This window comes from Salvia splendens, chromosome 10 (genome assembly GCF_004379255.2).
Source record: "Salvia splendens isolate huo1 chromosome 10, SspV2, whole genome shotgun sequence".
Classification (NCBI taxonomy): domain Eukaryota; kingdom Viridiplantae; phylum Streptophyta; class Magnoliopsida; order Lamiales; family Lamiaceae; genus Salvia; species Salvia splendens.
Window position 1 is genome coordinate 9,317,630 of NC_056041.1, and position 24,612 is coordinate 9,342,241.

Sequence of the window (24,612 nt, forward strand, 5' to 3'; positions counted from 1 at the left end):
GCTTACCTCCACAAAATTCGTCGGCCATTGAAAAGGCTCAGGGACGTGTTCCGGGATGTCTGCAACCACCTCGGAGATGACCAGGTCTTTCCCCGGCACTCTTGGGGACTCATGAAATTTCCCCTTCCCTTTAGCCGAACACGACTCCGGCACTTTCGGATCCGAAGAAGAGGTTTTTTACCTCTTCGGATTCTTCTCGGCTTCAGACGCCGAGCGAGGGGCTCTCTGCCTCTCCGGCTCCACAAGCTCGGAGGACTTTCGGATAGCCTTATTCAGCATGTACACTGCCAAAAAGCAAGGAAACAAGGTTAGTTTTCGCTGCTAAAGCAGTAAAGCATAAAAAAGAAATCCTCACCCTCAGTTTCTTCGTCCAAAGACGAGATATTGAACACGAGGTCGCCCTTGACGAGCTCAGTTTCCGAGTATTGTTTCCTAATCATAGGAATCTTATTGAGCTCGCCCTCGAGCTCGGCCAACGGTTCTAACCGAGGATGAGGAATCACGGACTTCGGCCCTCTCCAGGGAAAGCCCGGAGCCGCTGTCCTATTATAAAAAAAGAAGCGGTTTTGCCATTTCGGCCACTTGGTTTTGCAGAATGCCCTAAAAGGCTGTAAGGGGATCAAGTAAAACCAAGATCCCTTCCTTTTAAATTGGAAAAAATTAAGGATTGCCCGCAGAGACAGATCCTTATCTAGCCTACGGAGTTCGGCAGCAAAAGCCGACAAGTGCCTCCAAGAATTCGGAGTCACCTGACCTAAAGGGAGTTGAAAAAAATCAAGAAGCTCTACAAAAGGTGGGAGAAGAGGGAAACGAAGCCCGCATTCTAAGCAGGCTTCGTAAACGGTGGCATAACCCTCCGGCGGGTCGTTAGCCCTATGATCATCGTCGGGAACCACCGCCTTCCCCCCGGGAAGAAGATATTTTTCGTGTAGAGATATCACGGTGTCCTTACTCAAGACGCTGTGAAAGTATTCTACAGTCTTCTCTCCGGACTCTTTCCGGCTAGAAGACCCCTTGCCCCCTTTCCTACCGCTACCTAACTCGGAAGAAGAAGAAGAAGACATGGTTCTTACTCTTTGCAAAATCTGAAGAAATTCTTGAAAGCGGAAGGAAATTTTTACGCAAAGGAGATAGAGTGCAGAAGAAGCAGTCGCAAAAGTGCTTCAATGATGAAGAAAGGAGGTATTTATCAGATTCGGCGAAGACTTCAAAATCGTCGCACCGTTTCGAATCCCACCTTTTCAGGATTCAACGGCCGGATTTTACTGTCGCATTTAATGCAGTCACATGCAAGGCACGTCCCCTGACATCAGCCTCCCCCTTGCCTTTATCCAGAATGCCGAAGTGACTCACTTCGCCGAAGTGATTCACTTCGCCCTTCGGGGGGGGTAGTGATGGGGTGCGTACTAAACAAGCCCAACAGCAATGACGGCCCATCAGCCCAAAGCCCAAGGAAGAGTATGAGTTCGGCATTACCAAAGAGTTCGGCCTCAGCCTACAGCTCGGTAAAAGCCAACCAATCAAGCTCTACTCTCAGGTCGGCATCAAGCTCTCCAAAGCCCAAGGAAGAGTATGAGTTCGGCATTACCAAAGAGTTCGGCCTCAGCCTACAGCTCGGTAAAAGCCAACCAATCAAGCTCTACTCTCAGGTCGGCATCAAGCTCTCAGATCGGCAACCAAAGCAGTTCGGTCTCAGTAAGAGTTCGGCCTCAGCCTACAGCTCGGTAAAAGCCAACCAATCAAGCTCTGCTCTCAGGTCGGCATCAAGCTCTACTCTCAGATCGGCAACCAAAGCAGTTCGGTCTCAGTATTCGACCGAACAAGGAGTTAGTGGACCCATACAGGATTTCCACAACTTCCAACACACCCACTACCACGTGGTGTCAACTCAGGCCACGATCGTAGGCCATGACCTACGCTACATGCAGGACCTCCATGACCTCCACGACATCCACAACCATCATTAGTGGTGATGCAAGCCACGATCTTAGTTCAATGTATAAATAGAACTTAGATCAGATAGAAAAAGGTTAAGCTCTCTAGAGATAAAATACCATATAGCAAGTCTGTGTTGTAAGCTGTAATCCCAGATCAAGCAATACAATCTTGCCCTCCCTTCTTCCCGTGGACGTAGATTTACTTCAGTAAATCGAACCACGTAAATTCTTTGTGTCGTAGTCTTTATTCTCTACCAGCATTTATTAACATCAGAAATTCGCGGATTCATCACACCACATGCAATATTCATACGTGCCTACATATCGAACGCAACACGTGGCATGTCTAGGGGCCGAGTTGAGGAGAGGTCATCATGTGTTCCAAAAAAATTTACCTTGCTTGTGGAAGTTTATGTTTTAAGGCTTCTTGATAGTAATAGTTTCCCAAAATTAAGGTCCATGGAATCTATATATGTGATGATATATATATGAATGGACCATGTAAGTAGACACTAACCTTACAAGGATTGAAGAATCAATATAATTTTAGAGAGGACGGGTAATGGGTTGTGCCATGTTCAATGAATTCATGTGGGGAATCACGTGCAAGTATTTGTCATGACTCATGACATAAAAGGAGGGTTTGAAATGTGGAACCACAACCGCCCTAGCAAGAGTGGATGGTATTTATATAGGCTAGGATTGTGATTTGTGGGCGCATCATTTTTTTTCCTCTCTTTCTAAAAGCTCAAAGCATACCCCCTTTTGACTCGCTTATCTTCCTACCTTCTCTTATTATCCCTTATCAAAGAATCCTAACCCACTTTTTTCTTCAAAAGTTTCAATGCAGAGTGATCTCTCAAATGGCCCCTAGTTAAAAGTACATTGACATAACATATCCCCTTTCTTCATTCCTGAACAAGTGTTCGCAATCGTCCGAAAAATATACTTTGAATGTGAAGAGATTTACAACATGATAGGAATCTGTCTAACTACTGTCTACTTTTTCAACAATTGATTCGATGCTTCAATGATAATTTTGATAAAATGAATAACTGCATAGTAATAAAATGCAATAAAATTAACTTTCCAATCTACACTTGGCATATATATTAGATTTTTATTAATATATAAGAAATATTTTAAATTCCAAACCATGCTTTCAAATTTATTGAAATGAATTATGTTTCATTTTAAATTTACAAAATTAAGTTAGATTTTTAAATACTCTGTATGTCAAGATCCATCATAACCTATACTGTATGTGAAATCATTCAACAACTCAAGATTTATCTAATATCATTCTTATTTAATGTCAATTTTTTTTAAATTTCTACTTATATTCATATTACTCCTAGTAATTTTTTCATGAAGAATCTGAGAGAAAATGTATTCCACTTTGGATAACTTGCTAAATTGACTGTAATGTGCTAAGTATAACAATCGTAGTGATAGAATCTTTATATTTAGTATTGAAGCACAATGGTAAAAACATACAAAAATAGAACATTTATTCAAAGGAAAAAAGAAGTATGCATGACGCACCGAGTGCATTTTATTTGCATATGATAAAAATTCAAATGTTTGATACTTGATCTAGAAGAAATTTACATTAATTGTCAATAAAGCAACAAAAACGAATACAATCACCACAAAATTCAATAATCAACACAAAGAGCAGAAAGCGTGGAGCAAAGAGGAATATAAATATACTAGTATATTAGATGATGAAAAGATTAATACTACAAATTAATTTAATCCTAAATTTTGGCTCCTTGATTGCCTCAGCAAGCTATAATTTATTTATTGCTCAACCATAAATCATAAACACTTGTCGGATGTAAATGGTATTGATAATGGTTGTGTAAAACGTATAAGAACCAGCCTCTACAACATTATCATCATCCATTGAAAAGCATAAAACACTATACACAATGAACTTCATAATTCCTCCACAAGCAGTGTTCTTCTACAAGGGTAAGTGGACGCCAGAGATGGATGCCATGCTTCTTTCAACGCTAATCACGTTGAGGCGCGGACGTGAATGGGAAGATGGCAATGTGCCTGAAGATGTACCCCGCAATGTCCGTGATGTGATTATGCATCCGTTTGGAATGGATCTTACAACGGACGACATAGCAGGTCGTGTTAAATTGTTGAAGGCTAGGTACATAAGTTTCAAAAAATTGGTGAAGACAAACGGTGTCCAGTGGAATCCTCAACACAAGATCGTTTTTGCCTCGGATTCGACGTGGAATTTTATATTCAAGGTTGGTCTTACTACATAATTGTAACATTATTTCTGAACTTGAGCGAATTTATTGAAACCGTAACTATATCTTCTTTCGTAATCTTGCATGGCAGCGGGATGCTTCGGCCATGGCATATTTTTATCGGGACGAACCAGATTCAGCCTTCTTGCGAGCTTCTTTGGCCAATTCGACGTCAAGGTAGAATTCCCTCAAGAGGTAATAGCAATTTCAGACAATAGTGCGGAGGTCATAGTGATTTCTGATTCCGACGTCCCAGACGCACCAAATCGGGTTCAGCCAATTTATTCAACCTCCGACTCCGATGAAGTCACATCCCCGATGCCGGCACCATCGTGGCGGCATTTGCCGAAGTGATGTTACATTGCACCCTCAATGCCATTCGATATACGAAGTTTGTGTTTTCACCCACGATGCAGAGCATGGTTGTAAGATTTCAATGGGTCATTAAAATCTAATATAAAGACAATCCTTGAACGGATGTCGAATGTTTGATGATTATGTTCGATATTGCGTTTATGTCTCCGGTTAGCGTTTATGTGGAACTTGGATGTTTGCGTTCATAACAAAATTTATAGTCTAATATTACAAATATGAAAATCAAAGAGTCGTTTTGCCACAAGGAATCGTAGAGTAAAAATCATGTTCCATACAAAAGCAGATGCTGAATGGTTGTTGCCAAAGGAATAGAAATCCAGATACACAAGAGGTTTAACATTACTATTAGCAAAAGATAACAACCAACTTCCACACCACAAAATACTAAACAACAGCAACCATAACGTCGGTCAGAGCAGCTTTACAACATGTTGTCGGTTTCCAAGAGATCGAACACAAACGCTGCACGGGCAATTTCAGGCAAACCCCGAAACAGGTCAAGAAGCTCGGTTTCTTTAACAAGCTTCTTACAAACATAGAACTGTAGTTTAAGAGATAAGCCTGGAATACCTTTCAATTGCTCATATACCTCAGCCCTCTTGTTGCTTAGATCGAACTCGTAGCCTATCCTCTTGGAAATTTCTTTCAAACGCTCATTTGTGTGGGTGTGAATCTGTCCCATGAGAGTTAGCACGCCATCCATCTTGTCTTCGACTTTTCGCTTCTTGACAACCTTATTGGTAACCTTGAGGCCTGCCCCGGATGCAGAGCCAGAGCAAGCCCCCACCGCGGGTGCTGGACACACCCCGGCCCCTGCTCCTGGCCCGACATCAACACTAGCAGCAGATCCAGGTACTCCACCCTCGGTGACAGATTGGCTGTCATCGATCATCTCTGGAAGGATCCCGTCCGGGATTGGCTCATCAGGAAATAGCTCTGCAAAGGTCATGTGGGGGGATATGACATCATCGACTGGAGTTGCATTTGTTTTCCCGTATATTGTGCCCACAGCAGCAGCAACGTCTACACCACGTTCACCATCGGCACGGTCCTGACCAAAAACCTCCTTCCAGTCTTCATATTGAGGCCACGATTTGTTCCTCATGTACTTGGCATGTCGATCTTTCTGGATACAAACGATCACAGCACACATATCAAAAGTTATGGAGTCCATTATCAAGTGGATATAATCTGTTCCAGATCGAATGCACGCATGAAAATTACCGTTTACAAAAATTACATCCAATTTCACAGTACATACCTTGCCAAATAGAGCCCACTGCTCATCATCGCATTCAATTCGGTATGTACCATCCGAATTGAAGCCAATGCCGCTGTGGTTAAGCATCATCTTGAGTGATCCATAATTCCTCTTCCAAGTGGTTATTTTCGAGTATATGTGGGGGTGTGGCATGATATCGGTATTTGGAAATTCACTCTTTATCGCCTCCCTCGCGCGAACGAGGTACCCAGAGCGAAACCCGTTGTCGGATTTCCATCCGTTAGCTGCCAACTCTTTCAGTGTTGCCATTAGGATCTCCTCCTCACGAACCGACCATATGCGTCTCGACCTATCAGCTTTTGAGTTCCTGTTCGGATACAAATCGTTGCTACCTATTGCGGGAATGCACTAATCAACTGACTATCTAATTTAATTGTATGCATAGTAAGAGCTACATAAAACAAATACATTATTACCATCTGGACTACCATTGTTGTCGCTACCGTCATTGAGCGGAGAGGCCATACCAATCAAATCTACACAACTGCAGGTATTACAAGGCAATATAATTTAGGACGACACCAATACCGCCTAAATCAAATCGACACAACTGCAGGTATAACAAGGCAAAATAATTTAGGCCGACACCAATACCAATCAGATCTACACAACTGCAGGTATTACACGGTAAAATTTATGCTTAATCTGTCATTGAATCCGTGAGGTAAACCGACACCAATACCGACTAAATCATACAGAATTTAGGCCATGGGAAACTTAATTTCATATAGTCAAACCAATCGGCTTATATCATACATTCTATAAAATGATGTTGAAAGGAATACACACCTGAAGTCTGGAAATCTTCGGGTAGAGAAGAGGGGATTTCGCAGAAGGTTTTGGGCGCCTGAAATCTTCAGCTTAATGAAGGAATAACAATGACTGGCGCGGGAAATACATTTTGGGCGCCTGATTGAATTCGATATACGGATGATTTAGGGTTCAAGGGCGAAATTGGAAATGTAAAAGGTTTTGGAGGACAAAATAGGCAAATATGTCTGTTATCATAAGTTCTCGAATGACAAATCAAAAACAAGATAACGTATCTTACGAACTTTTTCAGGGCAATCAAACGGCCGAATGAGATAAGGCCTATCAGCCATATCATGCAAAACCTAATACATCTGCCTTATCTCATCTCACCCTCTCAGGGCAATCAAACGCACCCTAAAAAGTAAAACGAATAAGTGAATATCACACTTTATCAGATAAACAAATACAGCTAAGGACAAGAAAGGCATGCAGAAAGAGGCACGATGTTAAGGAAGAAGTTCCTCAACCGGACGATTTCGCAAGAACTAGAGTTTGGAGGAAGATTTGGACGAGAGAGAAAGGAGAATAGAGAGATTGAGAGGAAGTAGTTTATTTCTTGATTGAATGATTCAAAAGAATAACAATGTCCACTATTTATAATAGTGGATACCCTAACTTAAGGAACAAGAAAATAATCCTAATAAATATGAAAAGATATGATAAATCAATACTAAACTAAATAAGAGAGATTTGGAGATATTCTTGGAGATATTCACGTATCAACTCCCCCACGGTTGAAATTCACCTTGTCCTCAAGGTGGGAACCACGAAGCCATGAAGATGGTCGCTAACAGAAGCTTCTCCTCCTGGATCAAACTTGAGCCGTCGTTGTTGATAACGGATCGAACTTTGCAAACTTGACCGGCACCATGATTCAATTATGCCTGTGAACATAATATGGGATCTTGAACTCTTGGAGTTTATCTGTGTTGCTCCAATATGTCTATCAAACAGACCAGTAATTAGGACAGCGATATCCTCATAGCAGACAACATTCTCTTCAACAAAAGTCTCTATATCCTCTTGTATTTCCAATTCCCGATGCTCTGGAATAATAAGATCACCAATCTTCTCATCATATGACCCGACGATCACTTTCGGTGGCATATTGTCCGTTTTGACGATCTCTTCCAGGGGCTTGTCGTTTGGCTTGACGATCTCTTCTAGGGACTTGCCCTTTGGAACCTCTAGATTAGCGCCCCCATTGTGAGCAACATTTTCGGGAACATCCTCAGCTAGATTTTTGTCATCAATATTCTCCCTAAACCAAGCGGTCACACGGGCGAGCAGGGCGGCTTGGTCCAATCTATACACACGTAACTTCTCGTTGTAATCGTTTACGGCGGCTATTTGGGCAGGGGAGAGCGATCGAACCTTGAGACTAGGAATATTGTGGAGATCACGTTGCTGCTCCGAATCAGTAAACTTTCTGGCCTGTAGAGGCAGATGTGTGGAGCCGGATTGTGGCGGGACAGCGGCAAGCAGCGGCGCTGTGTGGTGGCTCAGTGATTGGTCGATTGGGTCCATGTCGATGGAAATTTGCTGTCCGAAGGGTGTGATAAAGGTCTGCGTTTGCGGCTGATACGCGTGAGGCTGACGGGCAGCGGGCGTGCTCTGGTTGTAGGGATGGTATGGCTGCCACCAATCCACGGAGTCGGGCGGGTCTGGGTCTAGCTGCGGGGGGTACCTGTCCCGCTGGTCGAAGGAGGCACGGTTCTGCTGCCATAAGTGAGCAGCGACATATTGGTTATGAGTGGGCGGCTTTTGGGCAGCGTAGAATTGATATGGCTGCTGCCAATATGTGTAAACTAGCTGTCCGGACTGATAATCGGCATAGTTGCGTGACATCATGACGTAATTGGAGGAAGAGCTCACGATGAAAGCACCACTTGTTAAGGAAGAAGTTCCTCAACCGGACGATTTCGCAAGAACTAGAGTTTGGAGGAAGATTTGGACGAGAGAGAAAGGAGAATAGAGAGATTGAGAGGAAGTAGTTTACTTCTTGATTGAATGATTCAAAAGAATAACAATGTCCACTATTTATAATAGTGGATACCCTAACTTAAGGAACAAGAAAATAATCCTAATAAATATGAAAAGATATGCTAAATCAATACTAAACTAAATAAGAGAGATTTGGAGATATTCTTGGAGATATTCACGTATCAACTCCTTTCAAACGTGCAAAACGCACAAAATCATAATTTTGACGCGGGATTGATCGACGGGTAAAAGCTCCAGTGACGTTCGACGCAAAATCTACGAGTTAAGGAACTTCATCCTTAACAATTGGTGCTTTCATTGAGAGCCCAAACGGCTCGGAGTGGTGGCCGGGCAACGAACTCGCCGTGACCAACGAGTGCGTTTGGGGCCGCTCGGAGTGGTGACCTACGGAGTGGTGGCCGGGCAAAGAATCCGCCGTGACCAACGTGGCCGTAACCAACGAGAACTCGGAGTGGTGGCCCACGGAGTGGTGGCCTGGCAAAGAACCAGCCGTGACCAACGTGGCCGTGACCAACGAGGACGTTGGCCCTTAAAGGAGGGTCGAATGTTACGGACTCAATTCCCACATCGGTTGTGAGAACAACTGATGTGGGGTATATAGACTAAATGAGCTCTCTCTCCTAACAGGCTAGTCTTTTGGGATGAGTTCTCTTGTTTGGTCTGTATCACACGACATAAAATCCTAGCGAAGGAGATGAAATTGTAAAATTAAATACAAGCGGCATTGACCATGGCAACCGTAAGTTCAGAAAGATACTAACTTTGGGCAGCTGGAGGGCTACTGAGTAATGCGAGCCATGGCTTCCGGATAAATGCTTCAATAATTGCAATGAAATTGGGGCTAAATTTAAATTTGTTCAAACAGATAAAATCGCAAAAAAAGCAGGACTAAATAGTAATATAAATAGAGTAGAAGGATGTATAAGCAATTATGCAATTTACACGCATACTATAAATAAAGGCCCATCCTCTCCAACTCTGTAGATTAATTAGGGTTGATGGTTCTCAGCCACCTCCGCATCACGTCTGTTTTCCGTATTGAGCATTTGTTTAAGCAAAGATTCGGGCTAAAACCGCATAAAGGGGAGAGCTTGAACGAATCAAAGTTCGTGGCTCTGAAATACCCGCAGGTTTTCTGCGGCTGCCCAGCAGTTTTAGCCTTTACATTAACAATGGCATCATAGTACGGCTTTGTGCTTCCGATTCCGTTTTCATTGGAAAAGTGATTAATTTTGCTTTTTCAGTGATTGCCGATTTCGGAGCTCTCCGCAAATCCGCCTCCAAAGGCCATTACATTCGTCAAAATCTGTTCCATTTGGGAGTTTTCTATATTCTTGATTTGGAATGGGTTGATGTACATTTGAATTTCGTCATTCATGATTAATTTGGATTTGTCGGAATGTACCGGATGATTGGATCCGATTGTTCGACGTAGTTGACTTATTTTTACTTAATTGTTTTTTTAAAAATCGAGCAACCAAATCAGTCCTACTTACATACATTTATCAGAGTAATCTAGAAATTTTATTTTATTTTATTTTATTTTCCTAATTTTAGTTACGATTTTGTAATTCAAACAAATCTTGTAATTAAGTTACGTTTTCACTTAACGATTTAATATTGAATTTAGTTCATAGTCCAATCTCGTAGCAGATAAATTTGACTAATTTTAATCTAGTTCAAATTAATTTTCAAGTATGAAACATTTCAAAGTGATATTAAATATTGTTTACCCTAAACTCAAAATATGAAACATTTCAAATGCAAATCTTTTTTCATAAATCATCATAACAATGTCTCAATGATAATACACACAATTAGCAATAACAAAACCTCAAATAAATAAAAAATCTTGCACAACTAACTATCAAATCTATGACCTGTTTGCACGAGCACAGTGATCATTGATAAGGATACCAGACGGGGGGCAATTGCACCTGATCGAAGAAACAAGAAGCAGCAGCTATAATTTAAGGCTGATTTTACCTAAGGTAACAAAGTGATCAGTAGACTAACCTCACAGGTAGTCTTCCCCTTGCACTCCAATGCATTTCGAAGCACTGATGCTATCACTTCTCAGCAAGCAACGGGCGCTGTAGCACGATACTTTTTTATCACCTTTAGCTTTTACGCTGCCCTTTGGAGCTTCTGATCTTTTGATCTCCAATGAGGTCCTGGGGCTCTGCAGGACTGGGCGTGGAACTGGCACCACAGCTTGACTTCTCGAATCACTTTGATCAGGGTCCTCGTCAATAAGCCCACATACGCGTTCCCTGCCACCAGATCACATCAGGGTATCAGCATCTAAACTTAAAAGAAACGTGCTGCCACCATAATCATGCATGGCTTTTACCTTGGCAAGGAAGCGTATCGCCTCCGCATTGGTGGTCCTCCTACTTTGCCTGCTTGTCCCTCAAGCCGGAAGAATTGCTGCTTAAATTGATCCGCTCCACTGAAAAATCACAGACTCTAATTTAAGGCACCAATCACGGACTCGTTGCAGATGAGAGAAAATTGAGCAAGATATATACGGTTGTAATAACAATGAATGATAAAGTGCTTGAGTTAACACAAATATTTTTGTCGCCCGACCTTGGATACATAAAGTGAATCTGATCTGCGCCACGGAGATACTCCTGGAGCATCTGTGGATGATACTCCAAGATCTGTTCGCTTAATTAAGATACAGCGTAAGTAACAGCTAATGCAAGAAGTATAATATCATTCACACTTCACTACTAATGCTCGTACCTCTCGGTATATCAATTCCCTCACGTCTTCTTTCGTTAAATTTCTTCTTTCAAACTCAAACTCAAATTTTGAGATATGTTGTGTTGATGGTTCATCTTCCACATCTGCCAGCCCGTAAAAATATGGATCTGCCAATGCCTGTCAAGTACGGTTTTTTACCAATGTCAATGCAAACACATCCTTGCTGACAGCTGAGACAATGAATACGTAGTTATATGAATCCTTACTTCTTCAGCAGAAGGACGATCTTTGGGATCAAATGCAATTAGGCGCTCAAGTAAACGGAGAGCCAGGGGATCAACATGTGGGAACCTTTGCGACAGAGGTATAGGTGCTTTCCTTCTCATGCTACTCAAATATCTTCGGGCCTTGTCATTTCGAATCTATATGTGTGAAAATAATTCAACTTGTCAAATTTATCACGACTTAAAGTAAAGAGAGAATTTAGTCATGATGAAGGTACAAACCCTCGAGATAGCTTCAAGAGAAGGTGTGCCAAGAAGATCAGTTATGAGCTCCAACTGGTGGACAACATTCTTCCCAGGAAACAATGGTTTGCCAGTGACCATTTCAGCAAATATGCATCCTATGCTCCAGATATCAATAGCCGGGGTATACTGCAATAGGCAACAACATTGAGGAAATTGAACACGTCGACTTTTCAACATCTCATTCGCTATCAAAGAAGTAGCCTCTTGTAATTTCCAGAAATGGGAACTTACTTTGGAAAAGAAGGAACCACAAAGTTCAGGAGCACGATACCACCGGGTCGCCACATAATCCTTCAGATAAACAACATTTGGACAAAATTACAAAATTGATAATTAAATCACCTTAATCCAACAATTTTGGGAGAGGATAATATATCCTCCATGAAATCACAGCATAAATGACTTACAGTCCAGAAAACAGCAGATGGGGCATCACCAAACGATGCACGAGCTAGCCCAAAGTCGCATATCTTTAACTTGCAGTCTGCGTTAGCAAGGATGTTTTTGGGCTTCAAATCCCGGTGGAACACGTTTGCTGTGGAGAAGAAAATTCAGAGTTCTTAGTAGCTACAGGAAGTGCAAGGAACTAAAGGAGCTAAGTCGATGAAATGCATACCTGAATGGATATACTTTAAAGCTCGAAGCAGCTGATACAAAAAGAACTGATGATGCCCTGGTGTAAGATCATCATTTGTCTTGATTACATGATGGAGGTCCGTTTCCATCAACTCAAACACAACGTAGATATCCTTGAATTCTCTCCGACAGGGAGGCAACATGATATGCTTAATCTCAACTATGTCTTGGTGCCGAAGCAACCTGAGGAGCTTGATCTCTCTAAGAATGCGAGTAGCTTCACAGACATGCTCAAAAATGTCATTTATCTTCTTTATAGCCACCTTTTCTCCTGTGTGAGTATCAACTGCAGCAGCCACAACACCGTAACTTCCCTTACCAACAACCTCCTGGATTTCATATAAATTTGCTTCACCATATTCAGTGAAGAATTCCTTGAAAGGCATGTTCTGACAGCCAAAAAGAAACATCAGCACTTTCTATAAGAAACATGGGAATTTCAGATGGGAAAGAATGAGAACTTCAAATACTAAATGAATAGAAATTGTAACCATGTTGTAGCAATACCCAAAAAAAAAAGTTGAAATGACATTTAAAGTTCAATCATCCATATTATAAGGCTGTGTTTCCAAAGCTTTTGTTGCATTCAGTAATCCTAGCATTGAAGAAAGTTTACACAGCAGCAGAAGAGCAAATTTATAGAGGTTTTTATACTGTTGAGCTCTTGAGCGACAGAAGCCGTAATCATAGCAAAGGGCGTCACAAATAATCATATTAAGTTGCAGCCAATACAGTATCATATACGAATAAGTGAACAACAAAATTTTCACAAAATGTAAGAATACATCAATATATTAGAGAACAAGACCAGTTATTTGTGCTTGAAAACCTCAAAATGACACCAATTTCAAAGGGGAAACCAAAAAAAAAATCCCTTTTGTCAGATGCTTAAGATGATCACTAACCATATTTTGAACAGACTATTTCCATTAGAAAATATGAGTAGCAATATAATACAGCACATTGTCAGTAAGAATACCAACACCAAAAGAAGACAACTACGTTATGGGAATTCTATTAGATTCAATTATGAAAAGACAAATTGACCAGGAAAACAAAATACCTTAGCACAAGAGATTTAGGCACAACACAAAAACCAGATCTTAACTTGATGAAAAAATGAGCTTTAAATAATCAATACCTGAATCATTAATCTCCAAAGGAGAATATAAGAGAGATAAAGAGATTTCCTTCCAACACAGCTCCAGAGAATGTCAGCTTAAAATCACAAGCCCATTCAAGAATGTAAATGCAACTGAAAGGGCAAATTGAATACCTTATTAAAAGAGCTATCTCTCTGGGCTATATAATATTCCTAGAGATAAACCATGTGAAAAAATTATGCTTTCTCAGCTAGAGAAATGGTGATCTGGTATACAAGGAAAGGGGGATCATTAATATTTATATCTATATATACACACACAGACACACGTCATAGTTAAACTATTGCAAGATTTGATCTTTTCCAATAACCCGGCGAATTTCGACGTCCATATAATATACTCACAACAAAAAAGCAAAGCTTCTTCCACCAATTTTTGTGTGAACTGAAATCAACTAGAGCGAGTGAAAGAGATGGAGGTATCAATCACTCAATTTATACCCTCAATTTGTGAAGTTGAGCCAGAATTAAAGGAAATGGAAGATATATAAATAAATAAATACATAGAGCCAATGGAGCGAGATGTTGGTGAAAGGAAGCAGTCAATGAAGATGGCCCAGAATTTCGATGTATATACAACCTCCCCTGCGTCCATTCGTTTATAGAAAAGGACAAACGCAACTAATTATTAAAATATAATAAATCGATTAAAATAGTTTGTAGTTTGCGCCAAAAAAACGCACACACCCTCGCGTGTGTGTGTTTGGCGGAGTAAATTGGCAAGCAAGTGGTAGTTTAGCATTACCTTTTCGTCGGTGGATTGCGTAAATGTTGAAATCGGCGGCGTATTATTCACAATCATGGAATACATTCAACGAGGATTTGGATATTATGACATACGATACGACCTACTACATCAAATTGCGTGAAATTGTTGAATATTTACTTACTTTTATGGAGTTGATTGATTACATTATGATCAAGTGGTTATATAGGTTATAGAGTTATTAAGCTTTTGTAAAGTCAAGAGCTTCATAAAAAAGTTAGACAATGAAGGTAAAGTAGATTTTTTTTAAAGGACTATGAAGGTAAAGTTATATAGAAGGCACCTCAATACCATATAATAAGTGAGATATTTTCTTAAAAATCTTACCTACTAAAAAAAGTAGTACTACTATATGAATATTTTCTCAGATTGAAGACCCTGTGTCAGAGGCTGATCAACTTTCTTTAGAAAAACTCATTTACACTATTTGATAGTATCAGCCATTTCAACTTAAAATAACCTAAAATAGCATCTCTTTTTTATTTGCAGCACAATAAAACACAAGTGGGCTCATCAAATGATATGAAACATAGAAAACCACAATACTACTATTGAGGAATCATTTTTTAGAAATAGAAACTTAATCTGGAAGTTGAAGCCCCATATACATTTACAGTGAGTACATATGCTGTAATAATTATAGCAAAGTTGACGACGACCACAACAACAACAACAACAAGAGAAGGTGCAAGGCGAGACTAGGTGTATGTGTAATTTTCACCATTTGGTTGAGTAACACTTTGTAGCTTTTCCAGAAGTGAAATAAGGCTGGAAATGTTTCATGACTTCCTCGTAGGTCGGCCTCTTGTAGTCGATTGCCTGGTCGTGATGAAAACACGGTTAGCTTCTGTCGAAGAAGATGACGGGAGTTGAGAGTCAGCAATGGGAGAATACCTGCTCGACGACTTCTTCAGGGGTAGCCCATTTCCATTCTGAGAACTCTGGATCTGCTTCACCATTTGCTAAATTGATTTCACTTTCTTCTGCTGTGAATCTCATCAGAAACCTGTGAGTGTCATTATTCAATCAGCAATGTCCATTAACAAATCACCATAAATAAGCTTTTGTGGACAAATAAATTGTAGTATCAACTAAGTCATTGGTGAGGCTGTGTGTTGTATCAAAATACTGATAACATATCATTCACTAGAATGTTGAGTCGCGCTAGTGCTCCAAATTTGGCACAGCGGCTGTTTTCCACGAGATGAGGTAACTTTGGCACAGAGAGACATCACTACATAAACTGATAAATGTAGTCTAGGCAAATATGTATCAATAAGAACCCCCAAAGTCCAAATTTCTTGTTTGTTGGTGCGCAAAATCTAAACGACATGTCACACGTGCTTGTTCAAGTACATCAAGCCATTCCCAAAATCGACTCTTCAACAGCTAGAAGAGTAGTATTCAAGGAATCTGACAACATTCGAACTACATGTTAACCAAATTTACAAATTTAAACGAATATTATGGCAGGAACTATAGATGGTTTTATTGATACAGGCATCGGGTCATGAACTTACCACTTCTGTGCCTGCCCGTGCCATTCTCCACCCCAGAGTCGATTCACTTTTGACTTTACAGCCGGAGGGAAGTCATACGTCAACCATTCAGGAACCTGATGATTCATAAGACTTGAGAAACGAGTAACAAACTTGTTCCCACTTTCTAAGCCAATAATCAACGTCAGTAGCTCATTTATTCAATAGTGATCACATAGTGAGAATGAACGAATTGCTTCCTACAAATAAAGTGAATAAAATAGCAGCCCTGACACAGAGCCATGGAGCACTCATAGGGCTCCAACTCTCCACTTCAAAAACTTGCATAAACATTCGATAACCAAAGCAAAAATCGCAGTACCATGATACATCAACTCTAACAAACCTCGTCTATTACTTCAGCAGACACTACTCCAGTTTCTTCCCTCAATTCTCTGATTGCTGCAGACCTCGGTTCCTCTCCTTCTTCAATACCTCCCTATGCAAGTTATGCAAAAAATCTCCAGTCAATAAAGAAATATCAGATAACAAATTACTACTATCGTTGAATTATTTTATCATATAACCGACTACCAGCGCCTTTCACACAAGCAAGCTCGAGATGCTCAACATACATAAACAAGCAGCTTTGTATAAATGGTTTCTTTAGTGGTTTCAACATCCAAATATACACTTACAATCAAATAAAGATTTTAGCAAGTAACTTTAAATCAAAATTTAAGTGAAACAATTATCTGTATTTCAAAGTTCAAACTAACTGTGGCTTTACCTGGGGCATCTGCCATGCTCCAGGAACATTCAGTCTAGATGCTACAAATACCTGCATATCAAATTAATATTTTCAAATTTAACATGGGCCTAGAAACAAATCAAAAACAGGAGAGATATAACAATCAATTGAACAAGCAAGAATGGAGAAAGGAGCAAAAGATTAAGCCATATAAAAACCTTTACTCCATACCAAACTATAAGAGGGATTTGGGATAAACTAAATAACTTAGGATATTATCAGAACAGGAAACATATTTTTTTCATCAAATTATTAGCAAACGAGTTTCCAATCATAAGGGGGGGGGGGGGAATCAAGACTGATTATTTTCAGTTTTCTGGTCCATCAAATGAAAATTACAAGAAATCTCTACATACCCTCATTATTCCTAATCAAATGGAACCAAAAAGATTGCATTTTGATAGCATGAAACAATAAAGCAAACTGAAAACATACCACCCATTATCAAATTACTCAGAAATGCACAAACACTAACACGTATACTAAATCAAGAAGGCGTTTTTTGGTCCCATGGTAACAAAGATTGGGCTTTTCTATTGCCCTTCTCTACTTACCAAATTGCCATCATTGATTAGACATACTCCAACGTTAGGGCGATAACCAGAGGGCAGACCCTCCATTGATTCTCTCTCCTTAGCTGAAATTAGCGGTGTATCCAAAAGAATGGAAAATTTGAGAGAGGGGGTTGGGGAAGAGAGAGAATCTCTGGAAAAAAACAGATCACTATCAGAATATCACTTAGCAGAAAGTCAAACCCATTAATATGCACTGTAAGGATGAGCTGATGATGACGTGGACTGCGTTGAGTTCAAAAGAGACTTTTTCTGCGCTCGTTTGTGCTTAACTGCTTATCATGCGCATCCAATTATGGTAAATTTTTCATTTAGTAGTTGTTATTATTAATCGTTATTATTATAATTAATTATTATTATTATGACTAGTTTTATTTAGTGGGAGGAGCATAGTCGTATTGTTTTATTTAAATTTAATTTCGAATGAAAACAACAAAATTTATTGTTTTGTTAACTACCTATTAGCCGATAATTCAGCGTGCGTTTGCACGCATCCGCAAGTTAGTTCATCTGCATCCAGCCTCTTAACCGTCACATCTCTTCATTATTCATGGGTCTCACTGTACTTTTCACCACAACTCTTAACTAAGAGACAACACTTGCATCCCTCCTTCTATTAACCGTCTCCTAACCATGTCATTCCTTAACTATTCATTTAATTTTATTTTTTATTTTTATTTCCAACAAATTCAATTAATAAAAACACACTTCATTAAATAAAATAAAATTACAACTTCAAATTCTAAAAAAATAAAAAAAAAACCACATTAATAAAATCCTAAAAAAAATAAAAAAAATACATAATTTAAAACTCAAAGAAGCTGAAGAAAGAGTTGTCTAATGACGATCATGTACGTCTACTGGTAGCCAAATTTTGCCCAATTGTGCTCCATTAGATCCCCCTGGAGTTGGGCGTGGGCAGTAGAATCACATGTCCTTGCCCGAACAGACAGCCGCTCTTGCAAAGACGGATGCACTCCACTGTGAGGCGGACTACTTGCGGTAGAGCTTCCCGGGGTTTCAGGGTCGAACCAATTTCCCGCCCCAGGTCCTTCGTCAGCGACAATCATGTTGTGCAAGATTATGCACGTATACATGATGTCGACCATATTCTCCATAAACCACGTACGAGCCGAGTATTTGATAATGTTGAATCGAGCTTGGAGAACCCCGAATGCTCTCTCCACATCCTTGCGAGCAGCCTCTTGCTTCTGCGCAAAAAGAGCCTGTTTTTCGTTCATCGGCCTGTTGAACGTCTTCACGAAGGTTGGCCACTTGGGTTAGATGTCGTCGGCAAGATAGTACCCCATTTTATACTGGCGGTTGTTAGCGATGAAGTTGATGGTCGGCGCTTTACCATTCAAAACTTCGCTAAAGAGGTCGGATTGGTTGAGCACGTTGACGTCGTTGTTCGATCCGATGACCCAGAAATATGCATGCCAAATCCATAGCCGGTAGTCGGCAACGACCTCGAGTATAACGGTGGGGTGGGTGCCTTTGTGGCCGCTCGTGTATGACCCCCTCCACGCCACAAGGCAATTCTTCCATTGCCAATGCATGCAATCGACGCTGCCAAGCATCCCGGGGAATCCGTGCACTTATTCGTGAAGTTGGAGCAGAAACTGACAATCTGCGGTGCTTGGCTTGCGGAGAAATTCGTCGGTGAAGGCTGCCCGGACGCCTTTGCAGAATGCATGCAATCGACGCTGTCAAGCATCCCGGGGAATCCGTGCACTTCTTCGTGAAGTCGGAGCAGAAACTGACAATCTGCGGTGCTTGGCTTTCGGAGAAATTCGTCGGTGAAGGATGCCCGGACGCCTTTGCAGAAGTTCATCAAACACAGTCTCCCAGTGCTTTCCCCAATGTGCAGGTATTCGTCGAACAAATCCGTCGTTTGTCCAGTAGCAAGCTGACGGATTGCTGCAGTACATTTTTGGAGCGTTGTGTGACTGGGACGGCCAACGGCGTCGAACCCTTCTTGGAAGTACTCTTCCCGGGCTGCCAATGTATTTGCGATATGCATAAATAGCGGTTTCCGCATGCGGAAACGACGACGGAAGTAGGTCTCTCCCCATACCGGGTTCTCACAAAAGTAATCGCGTGCCAAGCTTGTGGCGGCTTCCTTCCGGTTACGATGGATGTAAATCCGGGATCGCCTTTGAGGTGTCGCGACTTCCTCCTCCTCCTCCTCCTCCTCTTCCTCCTCCCTACATCGATCTTCTTCTAGTGATTCTTCCATTATTTAACGCATTTCCTCAAATGGATCCATGAATGGTTTAAATTTGGGAGAAAAATAATGTTTTGAGATGAAGAATGTAGAGTGTTTGAGTGGGAATAGAGAGTTTTTTATGGTGGATTAATTTGTGGGAATGATTTGATATTTATAGAAGTGATTGGAGGCTTAAAAAATACAAAAGAAAATTAATTTTTTTTAAAAAACGGCTATAAACGGCTAGTATATTTTTGGGATTTTTTTTAAATTTTTCCTGAATTTTAAAAAAAACGAAAAAAAACATATTCAATGGAAATTAAAGACGGCCACTCGCGGGCCGGCGAGTGGGCGTCACGGACGATCCAACGCTCGCCACGTGGCCAACGCGCGTGGCGAGCTGTCTCGCGCGCTGCCTCTCCGCGCCGAGACACGGGACGAGCTGGGGACGAGACTGAGCCCGCATCGCTGTCTCGATGCGGTCTAATCTCTCCGAGACGAGATAGAGCCCGCATCGAGACGCGATGCTGGTGCTCTTAGAAATTGTGCTTAAAGCAGCCATAGTGCTGTACTTAAGCACTAAGCACGCCTTTGCGCATCTCACCAAAATGTCTAAATTTAAATATACTACATAGAATTCGTTGTAAAGTTTTTGCACTTGATTGTCTTGATTCGGGTGGTGGATGGATAAGAGTGTTGGTGGGGAAAAAAGGTAGTCGTTGACATTTGATGACTTAATGGAAATAAGAATCTCATACTGATGGAATTTCTGTTCACTGCATTATAAATTCATACTACTCCTACTACTATGTTAAGCAAAAGGTCATTATTTTTCATTCAATAGTGTGGTGTATAAAGTTAAAATGTAGAGCAACTCTCAGGTGCCATAGCCTTTGAAAAGTCTTCTTTTCCCCCGTCATGTTTTTGTCTTCTACAGGTTGATCCTCAGTGATAAACCTTGACTATTTTTCAACATCCTTTACATGTAGTAAAACTCAATTTCAAATTGAACGTCACATATTTATCCAATTTGTAGAGTGCTCATCAGAAATATATTTTTAAAAAAAAGAATAAGTAGAAAAATGCATCTTCTTTACATGGCTGAAATTGGGTGTCTGGACAAACTGAAGTAAATTTCAATTTTCATTGACAAATATAGATGGGCAAAGGGCCTAAGTGTGGAATCCAATAAGAGAACAGATAGCATAAGTGCTAAATTGAGACATATATTTGGGGCTCTCAAGTTTCATGATGAAATCATACACAGTTGGAAGAATTGATCTTGGGTGCATGATAAAAGAAGGCCTCAACTGTCAAGAACAGGCCATTAGGCCTTGTTAGCTCTTTCGCCTAGTCGGATCTTTGGAGTTTTTCCATCACCTCTCCTAAATTAGATGATTGTAAGTTAATTATAATGTTTAGAGAGTGTTGACTAGTAGAAACTGCTCAAAGGAGATGAAAAGGACTCCAAAAAAGGCACAAACCATGAATCAAATTTGTCAATTTTCCATATCTCACAAGCAGCCGATGCCTGTCACTGCCATCTCCCACATTGTGGTTCAATTCTGATCTTGAAAATGCACCTTCATATTGTTCGAATTGGAGTTGAATTAGTTCAAGTTGAAGATGATGGATCATCCCATGGTACAATAGAATTGAATTACGAAAACTTAATTATTCCAACAACGATAAGTTGCCACACAAAAACAACTAGGCTCAGAGCTATTTTCGTTTAATTTGAGGATGAGGAAGAGGAAGATTAATAACTAAGATAGATTAAAATATTTTAAAAAATGATTTAAGAGCGTGGTCGGCAGGATTCGAACCTGCGCGGGCAAAGCCCACATGATTTCTAGTCATGCCCGATAACCACTCCGGCACGACCACATTCTTGCAAATTATTTCGTCTAACTTTAACTTGTTAAATTATGATGAGTTGATGCCGCTTGATAGAAATAGAATAGTAGATATTAATATGAAAAATGAATTGAGAAACACAACGACTATAGTCTATAATTTTATGATTAGGATAAAAAGAAAAAATTATGACAAATGTATGTGTATCTTAAAATGAACAATGATGATTTTGGGCTTTAATTTGAAATTGCCCAGATAGTTTGGATTGAACATCGGCCCAAGTCGAGCCCAATTTGAAATTGGTAAAAACCCTAGAGATTTATACACCCAACCCAAGCGTAGAACTTCCTCATATTCTTCACCAATTTCCTAATCAATTATCTGCAGCTGTTGTTGAATTTCATCGATCGGAAATGGCGAAACGCTTAATCCCAACCTTGAACAGGGTGCTGGTAGAGAAATTAGTGCCCCCTTCTAAAACCGCAGCTGGAATCCTCCTACCTGAGAAATCCTCCAAGGTCAAATCATATTTCTTCATGTTTATTGTAGTATCTTATTTTGAATCATGGATCTGTAATTACTGACATGGATATGTCTGCAGTTGAACTCTGGAAAGGTGATTGCAGTCGGACCTGGAGGTCGCGACGTCGCCGGAAATCATATTCCGGTTGCGGTGAAGGAAGGCGACGAGGTTCTGTTGCCCGAGTATGGCGGGACACAAATCAAATTAGGCGAAAAAGAGTGAGATCTCATTTTTCAATACTCTCTCTCTATCACTTTCTCTCTCTCTCTCTTTCTGTGTTGCTAATTGGTTTGGTTTGGAAGCAGGTACCATTTGTATAGGGATGAAGATATCTTGGGGACTCTGCACCATTGATTCATCGGAAATCTCAATGTTAAATTTGCTAGTATTGGAGTTTAGTGTCTATTGAAGTAGTGATGTGCTGCACATTGTTGTTCACTCTTTTGTTGAATTCCATTAATAAACGAATATTTCGATTTCACTGCTGTTTTCATTTGCTATTCTCCTGTGCTAATTCAGATCTTGTAGATCAACTTTTTTTTATAAATATAATAGTTATATTATGAATTTGAGTAAACTAAGAGCATCTCTAATGCACGGATGTCGGACATCTACTAGGACCTTCCAACCTGCACATCAATTTGCATAACATTATAGGACCTTCCCACGGACACATTAGACAATCCAACCTGCACATCAATTTGCATAACATTATAGTATAATGTTTTAGAGTGTTGAGTAGTAGTAGTAACTGCCATGGCTAGGCCATGCTCAACATAGATGAAAAGGACTCCAAAAAAAAGACATAAAGCATGACTAGGAAATCAAATTTGTCAATTTTCCATATCTCACAAGCAGCCGGGGGATCTATTAGGCCGATGACAGCCGTGGCAATGATTGCCCCCGAGATGACATTGGGAGTGTACCGGAAGATGGGCATGAGGAAGAGGAGAGTCACCATGACTGTCACTGCCATTATTATGTAAGAAACTGCGCTTTTGCAGCCCGAGTTGTGGTTCACTGCTGATCTTGGAAATGCACCTTCATATTGTTGGAATTGGAGTTGAATTAGTTCAACTTGAGTTCACTGCTGATCTTGAAAACGTACCTTCATATTGTTGGATAATGGGTTATATCCCATGGTACAAAATAATTGGATTAATTATTCCAATAAAGATAAGTAGCCACACAAAGACTACTAGGCTCAAAGCTATTTTTGTGTAATTTAAGGAAGATCAATCATCTAAGTTGAATTAAATAAAAAATGAAATATTTATAAATTAACCATATATTTAAAGTAGAGGCTTAATTTGGGTGTTGTCTTCTTCTGAGTCTTTGTGAAACATACATAAAATAAACTAATAAGTAGTTGTTCAAAACAATTCACCACAATCATATGTAGTTCCATAATGAAAATATGCAAAGACGAAGGGGCATTTCAATTAAAACTATCGACATTTCAGCTACAATCGTGTCAACACCTGACTCAATTACTCAACTACTATAAGTTCGATTCGACTAATGAAATTGACACATAAAGGATAAGTCGGATGACCTTTTGAGCTCCGAGATTTGATAATTGTATATCTATTTCCAAATCTAGAATAAGACCAATAAGTTTGGGCTTTGATTTTAAATTGCCCATATAGTACGAATTGGACAAAGAGATGGCCCAATTCGAGATAAGTAGCCCAATCTGAAATTGGTAAAACCCTAGAACCTTCTACTTCGTCCCTCATCACTTCCACTTTCCAATTCAATTACCCTTGTTGAAGTTCATCAATCGGAAATGGCGAAACGCTTAATCCCAACCTTGAACAGAGTGCTGGTGGAGAAATTAGTGCCCCCTTCCCAAACCGCAGCTGGAATCCTCCTCCCGGAGAAATCCTCCAAGGTTAAATCACATTTCCTCCTAACTATATTATCTTATTCTGAATCGTGGATCTATAATTACCGGCGTGGATTTTTCTGCAGTTGAACTCTGGAAAGGTGATTGCAGTCGGACCGGGAGGTCGCGACGTTGCCGGAAATCATATTCCGGTTGCGGTGAAGGAAGGTGACGAAGTTCTGTTGCCTGAATATGGCGGGACGGAAATCAAATTAGGCGAAAAAGAGTGAGATCTCATTTTACCAATGCTATCTCTCTTCTCTTCTCTCCTCTTCTCTCACTTTCTGCGTTGCTAATTGGTTTGCTTGGGAAGCAGGTACCATTTGTATAGGGACGAAGATATTTTGGGTACCCTGCACCATTGATTCATTGGAGATATCAAATGTTGAATTTGCGAGTATTGGAGTTGTGTCTAGTGAGGCTGCACATTGTGTTAACTCTTTTTCTTGAATTCCAATAATCAACGAATATTTCGCTTTCATCGTTATTCTGCTCTTCTAATTCGGCTCTTGTTGTATGGAGTGTTATGAAATTACACACTCCCCTGCCACAAGCAATTGATTTCTATCGGATATGACCTTTTTTTTAAAAAAATATTTATTAATTTAAGTTTAAATAGAATTAAAGTAGGAGAATAAAACATTTAGAGTATAAATCAATTACTGGATGGAGGGAGTATATGTTAGAAATAACCAAGATTTACAATGTATTATAATCAAATTAGCATAAATAAGTATTTAAACAAATTGAAATGGATCATGTATATTTAAGTACCACTTACCAA

General features: G+C 40.2%; 4 protein-coding genes and 1 non-coding gene across 7 annotated transcripts; 2 read left to right on the plus strand and 3 right to left on the minus strand.

The window, feature by feature from the left end:
• Nucleotides 1-10,432: 10,432 nt before the first annotated feature.
• LOC121751510 (mitogen-activated protein kinase 9-like) lies at nucleotides 10,433-14,593 on the minus strand. 3 transcript variants are annotated; one of them, XM_042146257.1, is made up of 12 exons: nucleotides 14,470-14,593; nucleotides 13,704-13,817; nucleotides 12,543-12,951; nucleotides 12,334-12,461; nucleotides 12,158-12,217; nucleotides 11,903-12,052; nucleotides 11,663-11,818; nucleotides 11,436-11,573; nucleotides 11,277-11,350; nucleotides 11,038-11,136; nucleotides 10,701-10,957; nucleotides 10,433-10,621 (listed from the first exon to the last, which is right to left on the minus strand). In XM_042146257.1, the coding sequence occupies exons 2-11, from the start codon at nucleotides 13,710-13,712 to the stop codon at nucleotides 10,702-10,704; spliced, it is 1,479 nt and encodes a 492-aa protein (XP_042002191.1). In that variant the 5' UTR covers nucleotides 13,713-13,817; nucleotides 14,470-14,593; the 3' UTR covers nucleotides 10,433-10,621; nucleotide 10,701. The 3 variants fall into 3 exon arrangements, with proteins under 3 accessions (XP_042002191.1, XP_042002188.1, XP_042002190.1); XM_042146254.1 differs by lacking the exon at nucleotides 14,470-14,593 and adding an exon at nucleotides 14,070-14,307; XM_042146256.1 differs by lacking the exon at nucleotides 14,470-14,593 and adding an exon at nucleotides 14,070-14,307 and having other exon boundaries at nucleotides 13,704-13,931.
• Nucleotides 14,594-14,946: 353 nt separating this feature from the next.
• On the minus strand, nucleotides 14,947-17,530 carry LOC121751511 (nudix hydrolase 25-like). Its single transcript, XM_042146258.1, has 6 exons — nucleotides 17,334-17,530; nucleotides 16,759-16,809; nucleotides 16,375-16,467; nucleotides 16,011-16,105; nucleotides 15,385-15,496; nucleotides 14,947-15,309 (listed from the first exon to the last, which is right to left on the minus strand). Exons 1-6 carry the CDS (start codon nucleotides 17,397-17,399, stop codon nucleotides 15,208-15,210), a joined length of 519 nt encoding a protein of 172 aa, XP_042002192.1. The 5' UTR covers nucleotides 17,400-17,530; the 3' UTR covers nucleotides 14,947-15,207.
• A 3,835-nt stretch (nucleotides 17,531-21,365) lies between these two features.
• Nucleotides 21,366-21,447, minus strand: TRNAS-AGA. Its single transcript has one exon. It is a non-coding gene; the product is annotated as a tRNA-Ser (tRNA).
• A 297-nt stretch (nucleotides 21,448-21,744) lies between these two features.
• Nucleotides 21,745-22,421, plus strand: LOC121751512 (10 kDa chaperonin, mitochondrial-like). The gene is made up of 3 exons (XM_042146259.1): nucleotides 21,745-21,935; nucleotides 22,019-22,158; nucleotides 22,246-22,421. Exons 1-3 carry the CDS (start codon nucleotides 21,831-21,833, stop codon nucleotides 22,292-22,294), a joined length of 294 nt encoding a protein of 97 aa, XP_042002193.1. The 5' UTR covers nucleotides 21,745-21,830; the 3' UTR covers nucleotides 22,295-22,421.
• Nucleotides 22,422-23,550: 1,129 nt separating this feature from the next.
• Nucleotides 23,551-24,315, plus strand: LOC121750751 (10 kDa chaperonin, mitochondrial-like). The gene is made up of 3 exons (XM_042145357.1): nucleotides 23,551-23,834; nucleotides 23,915-24,054; nucleotides 24,145-24,315. Exons 1-3 carry the CDS (start codon nucleotides 23,730-23,732, stop codon nucleotides 24,191-24,193), a joined length of 294 nt encoding a protein of 97 aa, XP_042001291.1. The 5' UTR covers nucleotides 23,551-23,729; the 3' UTR covers nucleotides 24,194-24,315.
• Nucleotides 24,316-24,612: the final 297 nt, after the last annotated feature.